This window comes from Vulpes vulpes, chromosome 15 (assembly GCF_048418805.1).
Source record: "Vulpes vulpes isolate BD-2025 chromosome 15, VulVul3, whole genome shotgun sequence".
NCBI lineage: Eukaryota > Metazoa > Chordata > Mammalia > Carnivora > Canidae > Vulpes > Vulpes vulpes.
The window spans coordinates 41,030,937-41,056,327 of NC_132794.1; the positions used below are offsets into that span (position 1 = coordinate 41,030,937).

General features: G+C 43.0%; 1 protein-coding gene across 1 annotated transcript in view; it reads right to left on the reverse strand.

The window, feature by feature from the left end:
* The window catches only part of RYR3 (ryanodine receptor 3), a 511,176-nt gene that overhangs the window by 112,378 nt on the left and 373,407 nt on the right, over positions 1-25,391 (reverse strand). The window contains exons 43-49 of the mRNA XM_072738189.1: positions 23,234-23,369; positions 15,493-15,673; positions 14,191-14,296; positions 11,623-11,743; positions 6,010-6,179; positions 3,428-3,648; positions 604-694 (exon numbers count right to left, since the gene is read on the reverse strand). Of these exons, the coding sequence (XP_072594290.1) occupies positions 604-694; positions 3,428-3,648; positions 6,010-6,179; positions 11,623-11,743; positions 14,191-14,296; positions 15,493-15,673; positions 23,234-23,369 (1,026 nt within the window). The remainder of the gene's footprint in view (positions 1-603; positions 695-3,427; positions 3,649-6,009; positions 6,180-11,622; positions 11,744-14,190; positions 14,297-15,492; positions 15,674-23,233; positions 23,370-25,391) is intronic.

Genomic DNA, 25,391 nt, shown 5'->3' on the forward strand with positions numbered 1-25,391 from the left:
TTCCTGGGTGGGGTGGGGGAGCAGTTGACTGTGTGCCCTCCCACCCAGACCCAGATGCTCCCTTTGCTAGTGATAAAACTTTTGTAATTTATGAGAAAATCATGAAGGAGACTGCAAATAGCTCTGTGGCTGTACTTTCCATTGATAAAGGACAATAGAGACAAGAGCAAAAAAACAAAACAGAGGGTCTGTGATGAGAGAAAAAGAAGGCACAAAACAGTACAGAATAGTAAAAGGACAATTTAGGTTCTGTATTTGAATGAATAATCAAAGGCCTTCACAGTTTTTGGAGATTGAAAACATTCTGAAAACCCAATTAAGGCATGAAAGTGCAAAATTCAAGTCCCCCTCATTAACTTCTGCTAAATAACATGTAGTCAGTGGGAAGCAATTAAAGAAAATTGGAGGAGTTAATGATCTCCTCTCTGCAACCTAGACTCAAGAAGGGGTTTGACATGGTGGGTTGTATCCTGTTAGCCCTCAGCTTACAAAAGTAAAGCCCATTTAATGTGTATTTTATTCCCCCAGTTGTGAAGACCTCACATTTTGCCAGGCAAGTTTCTGTGCTGGGGACAGTATTTCTGTAACAGCAAGGAGGTTCACCTTAAGAGGCATTTTGCAGTATTCGTTGAGCTGCGGCACATCAAAAACCAGACGTCGCAAGAGTTGCTGTAACATGGAAGGCCTCAAGTGACTGCAGTGTGAAATAAAAACACAGAGAGTTAAACAGTAAGAAAGAAAATACTGAAGGAAGAAAGAATGAAGAAAGAAACACTCATCCATAACCATATACTGGAGCTAAGCCACCAAACACTTAGCTCCTAAAATAAGATCTTGGGTAATCACAGTGAGTATGGGGGCCCCTGGGTGCCTCAGTTGGTTGAGTGTCTGCCTTCGGCTCGGTCATGATCCCAGGGTCCTGGGATCAAGCCCTGTGTCAGGCTCTCTGCTCAGTGGGGAGCCTGCTTCTCCCTCTGCCTGACATACCCCTGCTTGTGCTTGGTCAAATAAATGAGTAAAATCTTTAAAAAAAAAAAAAGTGAGTACAGTTGACTCTTGAACAACAGGGCAGTTAGGGGTGCTGATCCCTCTCCTACCCAGTCAAAATCCATGTATAACTTTTAGGGTCACCTAGGTGGCTCAGTTGGCTAAGCGTCCGACTCTTGATTCTGGCTCAGGTCATAATCTCAGGGTTGTGAGATCAAGCCCCCTTTCGGACTCCGAACTCAGTGGGAATTTGCTTGAGATTCCCTCTCTTCCTATGCCCTTCCCTCCACACTCTTGCTCTCAAATAAACAAAACTTAAAAAAAAAAATGCACATGACTCTTGACTCCTTTCAAGACTTTACTAATAGCCCACTATTGACTGGAAGCCTTACCAATAACATAAACAACTGATTAACATATATTTTGTGTTACTATATACTGTGTTCTTACAATAAAACCTCAAGAAAATGTTAACAAAAATCATAAAGAAAATACATTTATAGTACTGTAATTATTGAAAAAAATTCATGTACAAGTGGACCCGCACATTTCAAACCTGTGTTATTCAAGGGTCGACTGTATAAGTTAAAATATAGAAAGAGGAATGTGTGGCTAACGAATTGAGACACCTAAGGTAAAGCCTCATTACCAAATGACAAGGTGTTATAGGGCCTATGCACACTCAAAATACAGTCAATGATTAGGTGCAAAGAATATAATAGAAAGAAGGGACAGTTGATTTTACAACTGTCTCTAAGGGCTAACTGTCCCTTGAACTTTGCAAATGATGAGGCTGGAGTTTACCAGTACATAGGTGGAATCTGAGGCCACCTACTGGTGTAATTGGAAGGGAATTTAAGGCCTTCTGAAAATTCTAAAATCCTCACTACTGAAATCATTTCTTTAGGTTAAGGTTCTCTCCTCAAAAAAACTCCTTTAACTGGCAAATGCAGTAACTAATTGGAGAACAATTTATCAAATTATCAAAGAGGCCATAGCCTTGGTAGTTGATGCAAGTAAATTCTGAGAGAGAGAAAGGAGAGATAAGCAACACTGATTGTTTTTAGTTGTGCATTGCCAGGCCTTTTAAAACACCCAGTGGCACCTCCAAATTCTCTGCCCAGGAGACTACCTGTACATATACATGTAGTTTAGCAAAACCCCCCAAATCCATCCACACATGGGTAAGGGGCCATGGAGGCCAGGTTAATGGCTCTAATATTAAATGCTGGAATGCTAGGAAAGAAAGCCTTGGAGGTGCCTACGAGGAGGACAGATGTGAATGGAGATGGACAATAGAACTCATCTGACAACTTTTCCAAGAGCCAGTCTTGTGATAAAAAGCCTTGGGGTAAAAAGTGAAGCGTATAGCAAGTAAATGGCCTTGTCTCTCAATCTTGTAATTATAACATAAAATCAATTATTAATTATAATTATTGCTTGCTTTTTTTTTCCAGGTAGCCCTCGCCCTCCAATACATAGCCCTCTCTCATGTGATTAGGAGACAACTCATTCAACAAGAATCAGGACCACATCCAGCTGGCTGCTACAGGGGATGCCTGCTGGTCCTATCTCCAGGACATTCTAGGGCAGTGGTGCTCAACTTTGGCTGCATTAAAGAGGCACCTGCAGAGCTTCAAGTGAGAGGCCTGGGTCTCCTCACTAAAGGTTTGATTTTGGGTGCTTGAGGGATGGCCTGGACACTGGGGTATTTATTTTGTAGCTCCTTATGGGATTCTGATGGAAAACACTCTTTGGACAGCAGATCAGGGTCTGGACCATGCTGCTGAGATATGCTATGGGAAGAGCCCTTCTTCCTTTGACCCTGTCAGACTTAACGTAGTTTCCTAAGGGATGTTTCTTAGGATGACATCCAAGTTTCTTGGGATGACTTTGTCCTGGGTTGCTCTGATACCTCTCCACAGTGGTGAGAACTACTGCCCTTAACTCCCCACTGGGACTGGAGATTCCTTCTTACCTTTGTCCCAGGTCTTTGAGGCTTAGGGGTGGGCTGCTTTGATTCATACTCTCAGAGCTGGCCTCTGTGTAAAGATCCACTTATTTAGTAGAGGAAGAACTTGCTTCTGGCTCTATCTTGGGAATCAAAACATTAGTTCTTAATCTGAACACTGACTACTTGCCTGAAAGACAGTCTCATCTTTTGTTCCAGGAACCCTCAGGGCAAGAGCCTGAGCTGTGTGTCCCCCATTTCTCCATAAGTGAGAGATGAACTCAAGGAGGAGGTGATCAGAAAGCTTGTGGCAATGGGAGGAGGGGGACCCAGCATATCCTAAGAGGAGATGACTGAGAAAGGGCTGCTGTATGGCTAAGGCCTGGAAGCTTCCTCAGACCGGATTTACCAGTTTTTCAATCACACAATTAAATGCAGCTGACAGGGAAGCATACATGGAGGTGAAAAACACGGGTGGGGAGTACTCACTTGCAAATAGCAAGCAAACATTCTTCTATGGTGTCCCTCTGAGCTTTGGTGAGGGACCGTCCCTTGGAAAGCCTATATATTGTCTGTAGTGTAGAATCGATCAAAGAAGTGTAGTGTTCTGTTCCGGCAAAGAGCGGGGCGCATCTTGTGAGGAGCGGGAGCACAGCAGAACACAAATACCTATTGAGTGCAAGCGCAGCCTCCGTGGTGCTTAGGGAAACCTACGAAAGGGGGTCGAAACACCAGTTAACCCCCCTGGGAAAGACAGAGCAGAGCTTACCCTGGGTACGGAGCTCCCATCTAGCAGGTGGGAAAGCTCACACACGACAGGGTTTCAAGGCAACTGAGTGAACAACTTTCTACCTTGTCAGTGGACCTACTTCTCTTGTGCATTTTAAATGAGAAAATAAAAAGTCTGGTTAAAAGAAAAAAAAAAACAGAAAGAAAGCAAAGGCGGGCTGGCCCCAACTCCTTCCAAATGATGCATAGCCATCTGTTTGCCTCAAAGAGGGATCCTAAAACCTACTGAAACCAGCTGATGACCCATCCAACCCCACATTCTTCATGTTTGCAAAGCCCAGCTGCCAAAGCCACTGTATTATTATTCTGTTTGAGCTCTCTTTTCTCACCTTGGGGAGACTCACAAGTTGTCCTCTTGTGGTTTTGAGATTAGGAAGTGCTTATTGGCTAAGCAAGCCATCCAACCACAGGTTTTGTGATAGGTTTGCAGATGGAAAGTGGAGTTCTGACCCCATCACTTAATTTATGAGCAATGTGAACCATTCACGGTCTGATAGATAGCATGAGGGTGGAAGTCACTAAAGGGAAACTAACTTTGCATGGGAAAACGGTACGTGATGGAAACTTAGGACCTGCTCTAAAACTCTGCCGTAACTGTCACTCACAGTGTTCTTTCTCATTCATTTAGCCAGGCGAGATATAAGCAAGGCCCCTTCAGTGACACATAATCAAAGTATTCTTAGCTACCATCTTGGAAAAGCGAAGAACTTCAAAAGAAACCTTGAGATCCACAAAGATAAAATCTCATTACACCCTATGATTATCACAGCTGTTAGATCTGTAACACATTTTCTGTAACATACGATGTGATAAACTGTCTTGAACAGTACACATTTCTGAATTATCAACAGTTTGTCTTCGAGAAGATTCAGCAATCAAACGAAGAGCAAATCTTTCACATTTATCATTTTGACAAAGTTGTTACAATGCGGGAAGGACAGAGCTTTCATTCCAGTGGTTTAAAAGTTTTCAAAAGAGCATGCATGAAAATGCATAGACTGAGGAATGAATGTTTAACTTCTTTTGCTGCAGATGGTGCTTAGGGAAGCATGTAATTTGAACACCAAATGGTAGAATAGCATTTGCTGTTTATTTGATCTATCTATATATAAAAAAGCTCTGATCAGGAACCTTGTGAGTGTCCCACAAGTTAAAAATAATTACGATTTTTTAAATCAAGGAATTTACAGAAAAATTCAAAGCAAAAGTAGCTGTGGAAACATTATTTTCATTATCCAAAAGGACCATATGTTCCTAACACTTTCATGGATAAGCCATTTCTTATCACCATGCCACAGATAGGAACAGGGCTCCCATTCAGATTGGGGGTTGCACTGTTTCCCATTGCTGGGTGATCCCATACATTTTGTGAGTAACTCATTCAAATAGAACTCATCCTGGTTAAGGGTGCTGGCTAGCTGACCACCTGTCCCGGAGCTCAGACTTCTATCTCTGTTGGACACTAGGTGGAGCCTTTGAGAGACTTTGAGATTGATCAAGAAGACCTGCTTCACCTGGCTGAAAGCAGCCCTACACTGGCAAGACGTCTTTAGACTTAGACTAATCGAATTGTTCTTTTCTCCTTGAACCCAGGACTCCTGGTGCACTGTTCCTAACTTGGGACATCATGTACCTAAACTTTATAACTCCTGAGGCCTCCTGTCTTGATGTCTATTGATGCCGTATTACTCTACTTCACCCTTGACTTTCGAACTTGGGTTTGCCATTGGTCTCTGGTCTTGACCTTGTCATGCCCAATACACCAAAATTGCTTGACTTGACACTATCTTTCCTGATAGCCAGTGCAAGAACCTTTAAGGAAGGAGAGTGGAGAGAGTATTTCCAGCCTATAAGGCTTCCAGCTAGCCTTTTCATAAGCAATAAGCCCTGGTTCTCAACTGAGGAAGATTTTGTCCCCTAGGGACATTTGATGATATCTAGAATTGGTTTCATAGGTGATTCTACTGGTATCTGATGGGTAGAGGCCAAGGATGGTGCTAAATATCTTAAATGCACAGGATGCACCCCCACAAGAGATGGTACCAAGTTTGAGAAACTTGCAACAGTGGAACCTGGATTGAATATTTGAAGTGAAGTTTACCTACATTTAAGTCTCCAGCACAAATTAAGATCTTCCATTTCCTGATGCTTCTGTTCTTTCACCCTTTAAAACAGCCTGCTAACATGTAATCAGTAAGTAGATAGGAAATATTCACTTTGAAATCCAATGTTACTATTGTACCATGATGGGAAAACTATTTTTTTCTATTTTAGCCACTTACTGTATCTAGAGAGGCAGAAGCTCTTAAGTCGGGTAAAAATCCAACCTCTAGCAAGTGGAGCAGAAAAGTCTGATCCTTAATGCCATAAACACGATCCAAGAACAGCACCATGGGAGCCTTGTGGTCAGGGCAGAAGTTGGCTGCCATATCCGGCTCGCTGATGGACCCATCTGAAAGACACACAGAGAACGTCACATCCCCTCTTCTATCTCCGCAGACTCAAAGGCAACATGGAGCATGTCTATGCCTTGTTCTCCCGATAAGCAATAGGAATACAACATTGTGCTGGGGCCAGCTGATACTGGCTTGGAAAAGCTGGTTGTTTACATTTCAGGAATTTTTTTGAGTCAGTTATTAGATATACAATAGTTTTGTAAGAACTAAAATTTACAATCAAATTATACATAGAAAGGTGACAAGTATTCAAAACTAATCACCTCCTAATGATCTTACTATAAACTATACTCAAAGTTATTCACATCTATTTTACTTGCATGTTGGAAATACAATATGATGGTGTGCTATGTGTGTTCTTTTTCCAAACCCACGTCTTAGTGACACATATTGATATCCTGAAATGGACCACAGGACCAGAAGTCCTTGAGAGGACTTGCACCACAGAAATGGGCGAATACCAGGAACTGAGGCTTGAGTTTTTGCTTTGTTGCTTGAAGACACAAGAAAGGAAGGGAGAAAATGTAAGATAGATTAAATACGAGAATGTGTCTTTTCTGTAGCCATGACATCGTAAATAGCACAAAACTGATGAAATATCCTCCTTAGTATTTGGAAACTATTATCTGATTAGGTGAAATTGAGAACAGATCATCCAGCAATTCTAATCTTATTTTGATAAAAAAGTTCAAAGATTAAGTGAGGAACACCATGAAGAAAATAAAAACTCCTTGACTTGGAGAATAAGGACAGGAGTTTAAAAGAGGATACAAAAGAAAAACAGTCTTCTTCCTAATGTTTTGTTCACATCAAAAACTAGGAAAAAGAGCCCCTACGTGATCAAGCTAAGTCAGGGCACATTTACATACTGAACTTCATAAGTTACCCTGAGAGCCGCAAAAGTTTAGTGCCATCCAGCTGAGAGCCTTGTTCAGCCCGGGGTTCAGTGCAGGGCGCTGGCAGCACCAGGAGGGAAGGGACCCTCCCAAGACGCTGCCCGCCTCTCCTTTACTGGGCACCAGGGGAAGGTAGATCTGAATGGCGGAGACTGAATTAATCTCTCATCCACACTCTTGTGTTATGAGGAACGTTACTTAAAAAAAAAAAAAACTTTTTAATTTTATTCACTCATTCATTCACTTAAGTAGGTCCTACTTCAGAGCTTGAACTCACAAGCCTGAAATCAAGACCTGGGCTGAAATCAAGAGTCTGACATGCAACCAACTAAGCCACCTAGGCACCCCCCCCACTGAGGAACATTACTTTTATAGGATACTAGTGTTTTGTGTTCAAAAAGTTTGGGAAATACTAAGTACAACATTTATTTTATCATGTTTTTGGAGGCGCCTGGGTGGCTCAGTCAGTTGAGCATCTGCCTTTGGCTCAGATCATGATCCCAGGATCCTGGGATGGAGCCCCATGTAGGGGCTCCCTGTTCAGTGGGGAGTCTGCTTCTCCCTCTGCTACTCCCCCTGCTTGTGCTCTCTTTCTCAAATAAATAAATAAAATCTTTAAACAATCATGTTTTTTCAAAGACTCCATAATCTTAATGTTCTTCATAATAAAAGTGCTTCGAGACGGATGTCACCAAGATCAAGGAGCAAGAGACCCCAGTCTTTGCCTGCCATAAAGATCAACAATTAGACAGCTATCCAGGAACAAAAACACCACTGGGAGCGGTCAGGAGTCTACATGAAAAACTTGAACAACACAGTAGAGAAAAAACTCAGAAGAGCTGCATTAGAATATAAGGACACATTTTGCTGGCATCATCCCAGACTGGCACTGTTCAGTGCCAAGCAGGAGCAACTCAGCTAGAAAGAGTTCTCTTCACAAGGAAAGGGGAATGGCTGAATAGTCACCTCCTCCAGCCTTTTGGGGCACTACATACAGGACATCCTTCAGTCTCACCCCACCTAGGAACGAGTGAAGTGGAGATGTCTCAGAACAAGAAAGAAGGGCAAGAGCTGCCAGTATCAACCATGCAGTGGGAACCCCCCTGGTTCTTAGTGACCTACCCTGCAGGGGACCCCAGCAGCTCTCGCCATGTAAGACACTAACATCCAGCACAGCCACTGTGAAGCCCTGGCAGACTGCCCAGGTTTTGTGTTTGCAAATGCCCAGCCACCTGGGTCACTTTCCACTCCCCATTCCCTCCTTGCCAGAACCCAGGATCTGCACTGGCAGGCAGTCCTGGGCTCTGCAGCTGTGTGAGTGTAGGGTGCCAGCCTAGACCCTTACAGCTGATGCCCATCAATGTGTGTGCCCTTGGGAAGACTTCCATCACTGGCCTTTATTGCCATGCGCACTCCCGTAGTGACATCCTGCAAGCTATGGGGGTGCACGCCGACATGTGGGACCCCGCTGCTTGTAGGCCCAACTCTGGCCTTGCTCCGGTCAGTGGCCTGCACTGCTGGGCTCATTTGCAGCTAGTACCTACAACTATGAACTTGCATCCCATTGGCCTGAATCTTGTCACTGGCTTCCACTGCTGGACACTCATGGTGAGACCCTGCAGCCACGGGTATACACATCAATAGCCAGGGTCTGTGTAAGTGCTAGTGTGCCCATACAGTTCACCCTGATACTTGCTGCTGATCCTGGCTCTGGCTACTCTATTTGTGTCTGTAATGGGCCTATGCCACTACAGGCCCCTGCAGCTGGTCCCTCCAGTGGAGTGTGTATACACCACAAGCTCAAGCTACCAGCACTGGCTGACCTCATTCCTAGTGGCTAGAATGTGGACTTACAACTGAGGACCCCAACAGTCCTTGCTACTGGTGATTCCCAGTAGCACTTGCCAAGGACCTCATAATTATCAAAGTGGTGGACCCCAGTGGCCTGAGCTGCCAAGACATCATGTCCCCTCACCCCCAGACCCAAAGCCAACACACACACCCCTGTACTTAGTGTCCTGTCCCACTAGACCTGGGGTCACAGCACACTCCAACATGCCCTCACCTGCAGGTGAAGGTCTTTCCTTACCAAAATCAGTCCATTAAGTATGGAAGATGTGACTGCTTCTTCCAGTGCGTATCTCTGTGAGGCTATAGGTATACAAAAGAGAAGGGAAACAAGATACCACAAAAGGTACACAGTAACCTAGTAATTGATGCCAAAGAAATGGAGATACACGAATTACCTGACAAAGAATTCAAAATAATTATTCTCCAGATGCTCAGGGAGCTACAAGAAAACACAGGAAAACAATGAAACAAAATCAGGAAAATACAAGAAAATGAGGTAGGAAACATAAAAAACAAACACAAGTTTTGCAGCTGAAGAATACAATGACTGAATGAAAGAATTCATTGTTTAGAGCACACCACTGGACTGAGCAGAAGGATCACTGAGCTTAAAGAAAGATCATTTGACATTATCCAGGCAAGAGGAACAAAAAGAAAAAAAAGAATGAAAATGGATGAAGAAAGCCTACGGAATTAATGGTACACCATTAAGAGAAACAATCTACATATCACTGGAGTCCCACAAGGAGAAGAGAGGGAGAAGAAGTAGAAAGCTTTTTAAACTATTGTTAAGAACTTTTCAAAACCAAAGAGATCTCTGACATTTAAGTTCATGAAGCTAACAGGTCATCCCCAAACCTATAGAATGGGAAAAAATATCTGCAAACCATGTATATGCCAAGGAGCTAAATCCAAAATATATAAGGAACTCATACAACTCAAAAGCAAAAGACCCCAAATAATCCAATTAAAAATTAGCAGAAGACGGATCCCTGGGTGGCGCAGCGGTTTGGCGCCTGCCTTTGGCCCAGGGCGCGATCCTGGAGACCCGGGATCGAATCCCACATCAGGCTCCCGGTGCATGGAGCCTGCTTCTCCCTCCGCCTGTGTCTCTGCCTCTCTCTCTCTCTGTGACTATCATAAATAAATAAAAAATTAAAAAAAAATTAGCAGAAGACAGCCAGATGTTTCCCCAAAGAAGACAACCAGACAGCCAACAGACACATGAAAAGATGCTCAACACCACTCCTCATCAGGGAGATGCAAATCAAAACTACAATGACACACCACCTCACACCTGTCAGAATGGCTACTATCAAAAAGACAAGGAATAGCAGATACTGGCAAAGATGTGGAGAAAAGGGAATCCACTGCTGGTGGGAACATAAATTGGTGCAGGTGCTAGGGAAAACAGTATGAAGACGCCCCCCCAAAAATAAGAACTAGAACTGCCATATGATCCAGCAATTCTTCTGGGTATATACCCCCAAGGAAATGAGATCACCATCTCAAAGAGACACCCACATTCATATGTTCACTGTGGCATTGTTCACAATAGCTAAGACATGGACACAATCTGAATGTCTGCTGATGGACGAATGGATAAAGACAATGTGAATGAACACACACGCACATTCTCACACACAGAGGAATATTATTTAGCCATAAGAGGGAAGGTAATCTTGCCATTTGCAATTATATGGATGGACCTCGAGAACATTATGCTAAGTGACATAAGTCAGAGGAAGACAAATACTGTATGGTCTCACTTATATGTATACAAAAAAGGTAATTACATAAGGCCAAGGATGTGTTGATTAAATTTATTGCAGTAAACATTTGTAGTCTGTATATATGCATGAAATCATCACATTGTGCACCTTAAACTCACATAATGTTATATGCCAGTTGTATCTCAATAAAGCTAGAAAAAATGTGATACACTCCAAAGCATTTCTCAAACTTATTTGACTCCAAATTTCTTAGCACATACACATCAATTAGTATTTTCTACAAAAGTGTTCCTTCGAATGCCAGTTTGGGAAACACTAAAATAGTCCGAGTCATGTTATCTTTTTAATTCCTCCATCTTCCAGGAAGAAACTACCTGGATAGCAGGTGGAGGGAACTGGAGAAACTGAATGCTTTTGGGAAAGTATACATTTTGCAAAGCTAACACTGTATGATGCCAAATCAATCATCCAACTGGCACAGGGAGAAAACTCTTCATATCCATGGCCATGAGGTCCATGGGACTCTGGCAGAAGGGAACTTAAGCAGGCCTTGTCCATCCTAAGCAGACCTTGTCCATCCGCTGCCACACCTGGCTGCATAATCTGGGGACACTGAGGCAAAGGAGGAGGAGGATTGAGATGAGAACTTTCATTTGCCCCATTCCAGCAGCCTCATTCCAGAGAGTTAGGGTGCTCAGAGGACTGTGAGCTTTAGAATGGCTGTATCTGCCTGGTGGAGGGTCCAGGAGTCTCGGATACAGGGGAACAGAGGAGAGAGCAGCCAGCTGGAGCCAGGAGAAGAACTCTTCACTGCCAGAAAAAGAGCCAGACCCTCCCAACGCCCTGAAAGTAGGAGCCTGGAAGGACAGACCACCTACCACAGTGGCAGACAATCCTGACCCTGAGCAAGTGGCCCCCTAGGAGACCAGCAGGACTCAGACTTCAGCTGCTTCTCTTACCTTTGTTCAGACAGGGCAGCTTTAAGGGGATGCTGATGATCCCAACCAGATCCTCGGTGGGGACCAGGGAGCGCAGGATTGACCTGATCCGGATGGCTTCCCCCTTTCCCGTCTGGATAAGCTGCAATGCAGGGTTGGAGAATGAGATTAAGGAGGTTCCCACACCCCCTCCCCACCCCACCTCCAAATGTCTGGCAGGGAAAGCGTCCTTAAGGTGTGGGTATGCTTCTATACTTCCCTAACTGCCACCAACACTTGTGGGCATGGGGGAGAGAAGGGAGTGTTCTCTTGATTTTCTAGAAGAGGTGCTACTGAAGGAATAACTGACCAAGGAGGTCACTTGATTCCTTTGTGTAATCACAACAGCCATGTGGTGATGGTGCAAGTCTCTGTGGTACATGTGGGGGCTGCTGCAGACTGCGAGCATCACTGGGCTATAGGAGCCCTCAGTAGCCATAGCAGAAGTGTTGATGCTGTGACGTCTAGACTTTGAAATTCAGTGAAATATAGAAGTGGCTGATGAATTTTGTTTCCTAAAAGTCTGATTAATGTTGGGGCTGTGGGCGGACAAGAGGAATTTAGAGAATGTCATAGAGGATGTGAGCATCTCAGTGGAGTTATCCTAAGGTGGATAACCTGAGGTACACATGAATAGGCCAACTGGTGTGTACAGGTTACATCCTCCTGAAGTGGGGGTGGCGTGCATGCTTCTGGACATGGGCTCTCAGCCGAGAACTGAACTGTCATGGATTCAGGATAGAATGTGCCCTGGTCAGCTGGATGGTATGCTGGGATATGGCTCTCAGAGGCTGCAGGGGGAAATGCCTGTGCGCTCACCCCGTGTGTCACCTCTCATTCCTGTGGTTAAAGGGGAGGCCGTCAGTGATGGTGGCATCTACCCTCCCACCACCACTTACAGAGTAGGGGCCCAAAGGACGGGTGCTTGAGAAAGTGTTAAAGCAGAGGGGCAGGCAGACAGGAACTCCTTCTTAGATGGGGCTCTGAGGGCTTAGCTCTCCCATGATGGTTGGTGTCTTCCTGAGAACAAGCCAACTGTGTAGCTTGCTTCTGAAGTAATGACAGGTGGACGGGGAGCTGCCAACTGCCCCATTCTGCCCCAAGACTGCAGAACACCCTAGTATTTCTCTCACTCCCTTTCAGGCTTCCTTTATTTATTTAAAGGCATAGAAATGGAGGGGTGGGCCTATGTGGATAAGGCTGGTTTATCACATACTAGGAACCAGAGTCTTCAGTTAAAAATTCTCGTCAGGCTCCCTTATCAAGATTTAGTCCACAGTACTTTTAACCTAGATTCTTCCATGTTGGAATAGTCTCCTTAAACACTTGGACATGGATTTGCAAATGGGCTAGATGGTGCTTTAGGCAAGCCCATGACATACTGGAAGAAAGGTAAGAGTGGATGCTTTAGCGCAGTATCCTATCCTATAGGTTGTGACTGATTAGTGGGTGTAAAATCAAATTAGTGGGTTGTGATTTGCATTAAAAAGCATGAAGTAGATTAGTATGGAATAGCAGGTATTAGAGTGCAGTGTCTGCAGTTAGGATAAATTTTGTATGTTAGGTTTCAATGGAAGTTATTCTATGATAAAATAGCTTTTATTATAGATAAAATAATTTTTCATCAAAAAGTTTGAAAGCTGCTATTTTAGCAGGTTCTATCTTTTGTTAGTATTTTTAAAAATATGACATATCCACCATGAACTTGTCCATGACCAAATGCACAGTCTCATCAACACCAGATACCACTGCTTATATCAACCCGATCTATGCTGCAAGCACTTTTGGGGGAGACCCTGGACTAGTCCAGATGCAGTGAGAAGAGCAGAGGGGAGAAGGCAGGCGGGCAGCAGAGCCTCAAGTGTGCAAACCAAACAACTCTTTTACAGAATGATCAAGTACACTTTTACATGAAAAATGTTTTAATCTTTTCTATTTTGGCATAAAAAAAAATCACGTCCTCCCTCACTTATGATGTGAGTCCTTCCGTGCAATAAGGTCACTCTCTCCCTGTCCTGAGCAGAGGTGAAAAACACAACTTTTGAGGTCAAACCTGGAAGCTTGAGAAGGTGTCCCATAAAAACAGAGACCTCTTTTTCCAGATGCCCACAAAGTTTCTCTCCGGGAAATAATCAAACGTGAACCACAGAAGAGACCACCTTCCTGGTGCCTCACACCGAGGGCACTGAGAAAAGAGGATTTTCCATGTGGAGTATCCCACTGACCAGAGTCAAGAATCAAGCTGTTCATTCTAACCCTATCGAGGGATACAGAAACCTAGTTTTTAGAGGTTTCTGAAACATACTATGTGGGTGATGTGCCCAAATAGCGCCACTGAGGAACCCCACAACACAGGTACTTGCCCGGGAGTCTTTCCTTTAGAAGGTGGCAGAATCAACTACGAGAAATGGAAATGACTTTTGAGGTTAGTGGAAAGGACGTGAGAGAGATGTGTGTGAGCCAATGCCAGAGACTGAAGAAGAAATTCCATTCAGGAGGTCTCCAGGGCTCCTCACTCAAGCCCCTCGAACCTGCCCTCTGGGAACTCACATGCATTTCAGGAGCACAACGACCCAGCAGATCTATAAGAGCTGAATAAAAGGACATAATTGCGTTGCCCATGTGCACGATCTCTTCATCCTCACTGTCCTCCATGCTGTGGAGAGAGAACCAACATGGGGGAGGTGTGAGGAAGCATGGCAGGTGTGGCCACGTTAGCAGACACGAGCTGCTTGACGCAGAAACCCTCTGCTCATCCTGAGCATCACGCAACCTTCACCCTGGACGCCTTCTCTACCAACAAGGTGGTTTTGCTCAGTAAGTTCAAAGGACCCAAGTATTTGTCCGTGGAATTCATAGGGTGCCCTGAATTATAAGGACCAAGTACTGACATGAGCTGATCTTGTGGACCATACGTACCTATGGAGTGGCACAGTAATCCCCGAAGCTCCTACCAACCACTCATTCTATTCTCCTTCTTGAATGTCCATGGAAAGCATATTGGATGAGGACTCAGAGAGGGTCAGTCCACGCTTGGTTCCATTGTGAACAAGCTATAGGACCCCAGCCTTGGTTTTTCCTCATGCTACATGAGGAAGGTAGGGCAGCTTGTGTTTTGGGTTCTTTCTAGTTTTACCAGATCACCTTCCAGAACAAATAGACAAAATAACCCCAACTGGCTAGGGAATTACCCCTGTTGGGTTGTTCCCATTCTCTAGATTCTGGGGTCTAATCTAGAGGCCACAATAAAGGAAAGGGAGCTGGTCACATTGTACAAGGACAAGACAATCTACCAATTCACCAAGTACATCCTGAGCCTTTCAATACTGGGGTAGTTGATGCTGTGATTTTTCACATTACTCTGTAGCTCTTTCTTTTTAACCTAAGGAATCAAATCAAAACACTTTCAGAAGGGAAAGTGGAAGGCACTATCTCTTTTTAAAAGTGAGGTAAGAGACGAGGCACTGAGGTTTAAATCCTAATAGGAATGGGCTGGAGTGAGACCATGGCCGTAACCTTGGTTGGTCCAGCCTCCCATAGTGATGCTGTAAGGGAGGTGGGGTGGCAGCTGAAAACCTTGCAGATGTCTTGATCTGCCTTTTGGAATAGGAGGGAAATAGGAGAAATACAAGGGGGTGAAGGTGATCCTGATCACTGGGTTTATTGAGAGAGTCAAGATGGCAATGTGCTTGACCAAGTGATTTAAAATGTGTTAACTATAAAGAACCTGTATTTTCCCCACAGGGGGATGGGTGGGGGATGTTGTTGACACCTCCTTCATAATCCAGGTACTGACGCTCTTTGTAAGCTCACCAACTATATTAATGCCACAAGACAATTCCAAGCACTTACACTTCTCTCTTGTATCCCTGAGAGGGGAGGTCGAGAGCTGGGTTCTCAGAGATCTTAATGGCGCCCTGCATAGCTGCCAATAGGCCGTTTCCTCCTTCACCTCGCAGGGCTGGCCCGAAGCACTCTGGGCGTCTGATGAGCAGCTTGACCACGACGCTAGCATTTTCTTCCACACTTTCACCTAAGGAAAAGGGCATTATTTCCTTTCATTGGAAAAGACAACAGTTTATTTCTAGCTGATGAGGTTGGGGAAAGAGTATTGGGTTGAGCTTATCAGTCATTCATAAAATTAGGAGGTGATACTGGTAGAGAGAAAGGTAAGCTTAGATAAATTAGGTCCAGATCTGCTTTTTTGAAGTATAAGATGAACCATTATTAGGACAGAATCCTACTTTGAAGTTTAGGATTTTGTGCTGTGATTATCTCACTACATTTAGATCCTCAGAAAGCAAGAAATTCACTACTGAGTCTTCCACAGATTACTGATTCAGTCACAAGTGACTTAGGGGACAAAGAACTTGACATCTTTATTAACTCCATGAGGGGCTGCTAAAGCATATCTTCTTCCTTCCCTGACAATGGGTAAAATGGTAATCCAAGCTGATGTGCCTCAATAAGCACCCAAGGAAGTGACATGTTAGCCCCTGAATGGCCTTCTCAGAGTCTTAAGGGTACCTCAGAACAACCAAGTTTGTGTGGACGTACATCAGGGCATTTCTGAAATTATCCAGATAATCTACTTGGTTATTCTGAAGTATCTCTCTGGAAAGCTGAAGGTTGGGGAATAGTATTCTGCTGGTACTTCTCTTTGGAAGAACACGGACCATGAAGACATGGCTCATTTCCTGAAGCCGTGATTAAGCAGTGGAACTGGAACCGTTAGGGAGGGGTAGCCAGTACCTCTCGGAGAACACTTGTCGCTGAAAGCGGTTTTACAGCTTGTTCAAACAACTTCATGAAACATTTTCTGTCTCAGATGAAATCTTACTTTGTGTTGAGAATTTATCCCTGGGCTAAGACTCTGAGAAAAGATTTTTTTGATCTTGTGTACTGGGTAAAAGTCGATAAAATTTTTTTTTTCTACAAGATCAGATATTCTTGGAAGATTGAACTCTATAAAAGAGGCTGCATCTTGATACATTGCTGCATTAATTTGTTATTCTTACATCAAATGATTTAATATATTAGTAGGCTAAAACAATAGCTATTTGTTATCTTGTGGTTTCTGTAGACCAGGAATTTGGGAGTGACTAGGCGAGGTGTTCCGTGGCCGGGGACCTCCCATGAAGATGCAGTCAAAATGTTGGCCAGCACTGCAGTCCTATGGAGGCTTGACTGGGCATGGCCATGTGCGTCTGTGTGTGCGTGCACGCGCGTGCACACACACAAGCTGTTGGCAGGAGGCTTCTGTTCCTCACCATGTGACCTCTCCATGGGGCTGCTGGAGTATCCTCACAACATGCCAGCTGGCTTCCCACAGAGCAAATGATCCGAGAGAATCAGGTGGAAGCTACAATGCCTTTTACAACCTCGTTGCACACTTTCACTTCTGCTATATCCTAGTCATTAGAAGTGACTCACTGAGTCCAGCTCACACTCAAAGGAAGACAAGTAAGGCTCCATCGTTTGGAGGGAGATGCACAAAAGAATTTATATTCTTTTAATAGATATTTTTTAAAAAGATATTTTAATACTATCACAGGAGTTAAGCTCTGTTTAATGAAAACTTTTATGAATAAACTTCAACGTGCTGTGATTAGAGCATGGAATGGAAACCCAGAAACCCTGGCTTCTCTAGCTTTTTAGGAAATCACTACGTAATCATGCACGCTGCTCAATCTCCCTGGGTCTTGCTTGCCCTATTGAGATACTCAGGCATCTTGTAGTTTTTTAGAGTGAGGCTATTAGTCTACTCCCACATGCAGAAGTTTCTCCCATCATGTCCAGAGAATCAGAGGGGCTGGGCCTGCTGTTCCAGTGCTTGAAATTAGCTTGTACTCAGCTCTTACGTGAACTCACCCCTGAACACACTTGATGTGACTCACAGCTCTGGAGAGCCTGCCCTACATCATAGCTGTAGCTGGCCTAGAGCTTGGCCTGCTGATATCTTTTTTATCACCCAAATGCCTGCATTGCAGAGAAAATTCAAGATTATAAATATACATCATGTAAGTTTTAGAACTGTGTAACTAGATTCAGAAAAGTTTTCATTCCACTGAATTCAAACAGCCCGTTGGCTTGCATTCACTGTTTGCTCAATCCTTTAAAAGACTAAAATTTTTATAAAGAAGCTCTTCTCCAAGTTTCATCTAATATATAGAACAGAATTTGCTTTTATTAAACCAGAATCCACATGAAGAAAATTCTCAGGAGATGCTAAAAGGGTAAAATGATCACAGCGGTGATATGGTGGAAAGAATCAATGAAGGAGAGAAACCGAAGAGAGGTTGAGTAATGTTATGCAATTTGTAGAAGATAAAATGATGATGCTAAGCCCTAGGGCCATGCTGTCCTATTAGTCAACCACTAGTCAAACCTAGCATTTATACTTGATTTAAAAAGCACCAAGAGAATCACCATGTTTGAGAGCAAATAATCTTAGCCACAGATATAATTCACAGTTCACTACTTTCAAATGTTGTTGGCCTCTAAGACTTAAGGCTTGAAGCTAAAACTTGGAAATTTTAAGTGTAAAAAATGGACAAAACCCTCCAATCTTAATATTGAAGCTTATTTAAATATCGTACTGTGATTCTTTCAGTTCTCAGGATGGAAACACTTGTGGGTCAGCCATGATCTTCACCAGCTGAAGTCAGATTTGAGGTATGCTCTGATAGAATAGAACCCACCTGGTAAATAGGAGACTTCTTACTGAGTTGATGAAAATCAATTTGTGATGAGTATCAGGACCATAATACTGTCACCTTGTGGGAATAATGATGAAACAGCTTTTGCCCTGCTTTCTTATTTCAGTTAAAATCCACAATAGTATGTAGTACCAAGCTTCATTTACCATTGTTATCATTAAAATGATTGATAAAGAATCCACGTATGTATGGATTCAGCACATTTGGGCTCCATGCCAAAATGCTCAACCATGACCACTGCTGAGATCCCACAGGCATTGGTGGAGGAGAAATGCTGAAGAGTTTACCTGGCATGAAAATAACAGGGTCACATAGCTTTTCAGCCCAGTCAGACTTCTTCACTTTGGTGCTTTGAGCATTCATTCACCACTGGCTTCTTTATTTGAATCACCTGTTTTCTATTACTTGTGTTGTTTTGACTATCTCTGGGATTTTATAGTTTTAGTTTGAGTTTTTAGAGAAGGTGTCACATTTCCTTGTCTTTGTCATTATAAGCCCATCCTGACCCCAATGACCAATTCCCTTCTCCTTCTTAGGCTTAGAGATTTAAGAAGGTCCACTGGAAGAATGAGAAAGGTGGGGTAGAAGATATTTCCCAAGCCTTATAATTGGTGAGAAGGTGTAGCTCAGACATTAGGTACTTAAGCCCCACTAGCCATAATTCAATTATACTTCATATTCCATCTTCTCTCACCAAGACTGCCTGAAGTGTCTCCTGAGTACAACATTGTGATGTTGTTTATAACTGTCTTAAACTTATTTAAATCTTTTACTGTTGGTCAATTTTTCAAAAGCTTGCTGGATCTTTGTAGCTATATTATAAATTTGAGAATAAGAACAATGTCTCAGACATTTTAATCCTAACCATCCTTAGTCTTCAGTACTAATATCACTCTTAAGAGTGGCTATTACATCCTTTGACTCTTTTCTGATTCTTTTAAGCATCTATACCTACTGTACCCTTAAAAGGTACTGTGCTACTTTGTGCTTTTGACCCTAGAATTTTTTTCTTGCTTTACTGAGATCAAATTAATATATCCTAAAAAGATTCATGTCCCCTAGATCAAGGGCCAATCAGTATGTTTTTACCACACTACTCTGTTCAACGGTGTCCATTAGTTTCTTCAAGACATTATTCAACATTTACCTTTTTCTGGAGGTATACTTAGGTTCACTCTACTGGGTTCTGATAAGCACTGTCATGTTTGGCATGCCAGTAGTCATGTGTGTCACCATGTAGATAGGTGTGGTAGGTTATAGAGTTTTTAGCAATTACATGTATGTGTTTCATAATTCCACTTAGGTTTCCTCTGTTTCCTGCTTTGATTTATGACTTCAGGGCTTTTAGAGCATGTCTCTTATCGCATCCCACAGTCTGTCATATACACTTTGCATGTCTCATAATGGATACCCAAGTTATGGCCACTGATGGCACATCTGCCTAGGAAAACAGATTCAGCAAAGCTAGGAATATTGTGTTCCTCACAACTAAGTTTATAGCCTGGGGAAGATATCACTAAAATACTCCGAGGACTCAAAGGAAGCAGGGAATAACTTTTCCCTTTTTCTTGTGAATTGGTAAGAAATCTTCCTTCTTGGAATCTATATTAGGAAGCGATTAATCAGACATCCAGACACATCTGTGTTAGACTGGTTATAAAGTTTACAACTGCTGGGTAAATAGAAGCTTCTCAGCTTCATTACTCCCAGAGTAAAACAACCCAAGGCTTCTGAGCAAGCTAAAAAAAAGTGGAGAAAATTATATACTTTAAGAAGTTCTTTTAAAGACAAATCTTGTTTAAAAAGATTTAATACAAACATTAAGAGAGATTAGTAAAATAATGTTAGAAAGAATTTTCCTATTCTATTATTTTTTAGCAAGAGCTTTTGATTTGGCTTTAATTTTTTTTTTTAAAACATTCACACCAGATAGTAATCCTGCAATTTTTGAACAGCTAAAAGGAAAATGCTGTTTCTTTTTGTTCATTAATTAGAAAGACTACTACCAAGACAATACTGCATGATGGTGTGAGTAATGTTTGGCCTGTGGGGCCAAACTACTCCAGTTCAAATCCTGGCTTTACATCCTACTAGCTGTGTGATTCTGGGAAAGGTACTTAGTCCCTCTATGCAACTGGGTCTTTCTCTGTAAATTGAGGAGGATAACTGACCTATCTCATTGGATTTTTATATTATGTGAGTTAATATGTCCAAAGGTGCTTTGAATAGTGCCTGGCACATAGTAAGTGCTCAATATGTGTTAGTTGCTATCATCACCGCCACCATCCTTACTCACTACCACCCACCACAGTCACTTTACATCCCACTATGACAATCCATCACCCATCACATCTCATCATCACCCACTATGACCACCCCATCATCACTCATCACTACCCACAACTATCACTGCACCTCTCATCACTAACCACTACCCACCCTCAGTCACCCCTAAACCTGCTATGACCACTACTCAATCATCCTATCCCCTCATCGATATCATCACTAACCACTACCCACTATCACCACCCCACCATCATCCATTATTGCCACCTGCCACCACCTACCATTACCCATCATGACCACTCTGACCACCTACCATGATCACCTAGAACACCTTTATCTTTCACTGCTGAGTAGAGGCCCCAAGATTGGCTCGGAAGTCCCTTTTAATCATCTTTTAGACATGAAAACTTTTCAGCCTAGCATTTAGGTTCTCTCTGGTATAGCTGCCTACCTACCCTTTAAACCTCACCTTTTGCCACTGTTACCCGTCTGTCTATCCTCCAGACCAACAGATCACTCTATTTCCTGAGCACAGCATGATTTAGTCTTGAGGCAACTGCTCCAGGGGCTCTCCAGCTGGATCACCTTTCCAGCATCTATGCACCTGAAAATGTGACCATTTGTAGCTCATTTCTAATATCACCTCCCCCATGAGGGCTATTCTGAAATTCTCAATGGGATATGAGTTTCCCCTCAGGAATCCTACAACATTCTGTCCCCTCCTTACTCTACTTATTATAGTGACGTCTGTTCATGTCTACTGCCCTTACTAGATGATAAGTTTTGGGGAAGCAGAAGCTATTTGTCTTTTGCCAAAACCAAATGTGGCCTTTGTATTACAGAGACACAATATACATTTTAATGTATACTGGGGTGCTTGGGTGATGCAGCTGGTTGAGCATCCAACTCTTGGCTTTGGTTCAGGTCATGATCTCAGGGTCCTGGAATCTCTGAGCCCTGCATCAGGCTCTTTGTTTAGCACACAGTCCACTTGAGATTCTCTTTCCCTCTGTGCCACCCCCGCCCCCCGCCTCAGTCATGCTCTCTCTCTTACAAATCTTTAAATACATTAAAATGTACATATTTTCCTACTGATGGGCTAATTTGCTAGTTTGTTGCTTTATGAAATTGCACAATAGAGAGTATGTGAAAAAGGCACAAAATAACCTAAAAGCAAAGGAATCGGACTACACATTTTGGTCTAGAGTTTAGTTCAGTATGGTCATATGTAACCAGCATAAGCAAGTATTGGAATTTGGGCAATTTCGATGGGGGCATAGTTAGTGGATTCCTTAGCCTTCATAACCTATATAGACAGCCCCACTGAAATGACTCATAAAGCTCTTGATATTATGGAGGTGGCCAAGATGAATGAAGAAGTTAGTCCTGGCTTGATTTGGTTTGTGTCATATAGTCTACTTAGATAATTTAGGGGAGATTTATGAATCCTCAAAAACCATTTAGAAATTTCCCTATTACCACAATGACTCTCAATTAATTCTGGACATGCAGTCATTTGGATAGAATGTGGAGCAGATTTTTAGAGGGTATGCTGACACTGGCCTCAAAGAAAATGGAATTCAGCAATGCTTGGTGACAGACAAATAGGGACACTGAAGGGTACACAGTGAGTGCTGCAGGAGATAGGTAATCAAGGATAAGACCAGGCGGGATAAGACCCAGGAAGAAAAGGAGGGAAAACCAGGATGATGGAAATCATTCCAATATTAAGAGTAGAGTATATTTCAGTAGAGGAAACTAAGCAGGTGGGACAGGGATGAAGTGAGACAAGAAGAGTACACAGGAATACAATGACCACATTGTGGCAACATACTTTGAGATAAACTCTTACACTTGGAACATTTGGCATGACTGCTCATGAGTTGCATATCTTTTTGCAATCATTTAAGTAGCCAAGCTGGATTACTCTGCCTGGAACTCCAATCTGGGAGAAGGGAGAAGGATCATAATGCTCATGTGAATATAAGTGAATGAGCATGGGAACAAAATCTTGGGACACAGGATACATTTCCAAGAAAGCAGACCACTTAATTTTACACAATATTCTATGTATTATACTTGGGCAACTAAAGAATTTTTGTAGACTTGGAATCCATTACAAATGGGAAGTAATTCATAGTAAGAAAAATAGTATTTAGAGTTGTCACAGAAATACTTCTCTCCTGGGAGTTTAGTTACCTTGTCTAGTTATCTAGTTATTCTTAATTTTATGCATGCATGTATCCATCCATCCAACACTCTAAAGATCTGAAGGCACATCTGAATTTAGCTTTGTGAAATATGTGAGATGAAGATATCAATAATCCCTTCTTTTACTGAGATAAGAGGTACAAAGCAGTGAAAAGCCCCAGGCTCTGCCTTGATTTTCTTGCTGGATCTGGAACTAGAGCTCAGTACTCTGTCCATTGGATGCTATTCTTGATCCTTCTCTGGCCTGATTCTTCCTGAGACTGTTTTGCCAGCTGCCACCTATAGACAGGAAGAAATGCAAAGGCCCTCTCTTTCCTCACATGTACCCAGGAGTATGCTATCTTAGATCTGAAAGGCATGAAAAATTTGGGACTCACTGTTCACAAAGACGGCAAACCTCAAGAAGGACAGGTAACGTTCCCCTTCAATGGGGTTCCAGCCGACATCAGGGTATCCTTTGGCTAGAAGCATGGGACAGCTCTGCAGGCCACAGCCTGCCAAGTAGGTTACCACCTGCCAACAACAGTACAAAAGTAAGTGTCTACGTTTTTTTTTTTTTTTTTTAACAAGATAGCTACAAGGCTTATAAAAATTTGAGAACAGAAGGGCTTTCATTCTCCTAGAAGCCAGAAAGAGCACCAAACTTTGAAGTTAATAATTCAGCAGGTCTGAAACCAGAACTTTCAGTTTATTGTTTCGAAGTAACCAACAGGACTGATTATTACTGATATGTAGGAATACTCCATGAGAAATAAGTTCCTCGGTTTTTCCAGTTCTGGCAAGAGGGAACTGCCTTTTAAACACAGCCTCAGGGCAGCCCCAGTGGCCCAGCGGTTTAGCGCTGCCTTCAGCTCAGGGCATGATCCTGGAGACCCAGGATCGAGTTCCAGGTTGGGCTCCCTGCATGGAGCCTGCTTCTCCCTTTGCCTGTGTCTCTGCCTCTCTCTCTCTCTGTGCCTCTCATGAATGGATAAATAAAACTCTTAAAAAAAATAAAAATAAACACTGCCTCAATGGGGTACCTCAGTGGCTCAGTAAGTTAAGCGTCCGACTCTTGATTTCAGCTCAGGTCATGATCTCAGGATCATGAGATCGAGCCCCGTATTGGGCTCCTTGCTCAGTGGGGAGTCTGCTTGGGATTTTCTCCTTCCCTCTGCCCTTCCCCCAACTCATGTGCATACTCATCTGCATGCTCTCTAAAAGTTAATGAATAAATCTTAAAAAAAAAAAAAAAACAACAACACAGGCCTAACTAGGGAGCATCTGGGGAGATAATGGTCCAGGTGGGCCATGTTTATTTGGCCATGGTATTTCAAGACCAAAATATTCAGTCACTAGTTGACTCAAGTGGGCATTTGACAAATCAGGGATTGCTACCTAAGTTCCATATTAACAATCATTGTTTCAAGTCAAAAGCCAAGATGTTAATTTGGGATAGTGAGTGAGAGGCCATAGCCAGTCAAGGGGATGGGATTGGTAGTGTTCTGTTTGTTTCCAGGTCACCAAAACTCAGCCCTGTGATCTTGTAGAATAGTTTAGAACTTGCCTACTTTTTAGAAGGTGTCAGCTAAAAAAAGCCTGGAAATGAGATCCTGGCTTGAAATGCAGTTGTTATTCTGAGTTAGCCTTTGATATTTTATGTGTACAAGAAGGGAAGAGTCCACTGTGCTGCAGAATCCCCAGAGTCTGGAACAGTATCTTTCATTTTTGAATCCCAGAGCCTGGCACATAGCAGATGGTGAAAAAATGGTTTTCAAGTGCATCATGTATTTGCTGATGTCAAATACCTGAAGCCATTTTGTGAGAATAATGAATCTAAGTCATAACTCATGAAAAACAATGATTGCACCTTTTCCTTCCTAAACCAGGAAGGATACTATTCTGCTTGGAGCTCAGACTTGATTTAGCCCTTAAAATGTTAAGAAAACATCAATAAAGGCAGGAATCAGGCAGTATTTTCAAGCTTACAGGTGCAGGACATTTCACTGGCCCCTGAAATAAGCACCCGCCTGTATGTGTGTGTGGAGGGTGGTGGTTGTTCAATCATAAGGGACCTAATTTCTGTTGTGATCAATGGAAAGGAAGAACTGCAACATTTACCTGTCCTTTCCCTTCTTCTCATAGGAACCACACGTGGGTGATTTCCTGACACAGGGCTGACAAGTCTATAACACTGTGCTGAGCCACTGGAACCACCTGAGAATGGGGCTGCAGACCTCATCCTGCCCCTTTACAGATCTCCCTAAGTCCCCATTTCTCCCCTTTATCCAGCCTCCCTGCCTCTCATGATCCTATCTTGCATCTTCCAAAGGAGGCTTAGAGTCTTTGTCAAACATGGTCATTTCAAAAGCTGAACTGCAGCTGAGGATGGGCACTGGGTACTGAACCAGGTGGCACTATCTTGTTATAAGAGAACCATTAGCCACTTTTTAAAAATACAGGCATCAGGTATCTCACCAACTAAACACTGAGTTGTTTGTTTGAGAGAGGGCATGTGTGTGTGAGTGGCAGGGGGTGGGGGTGGAGGGAGGGAGA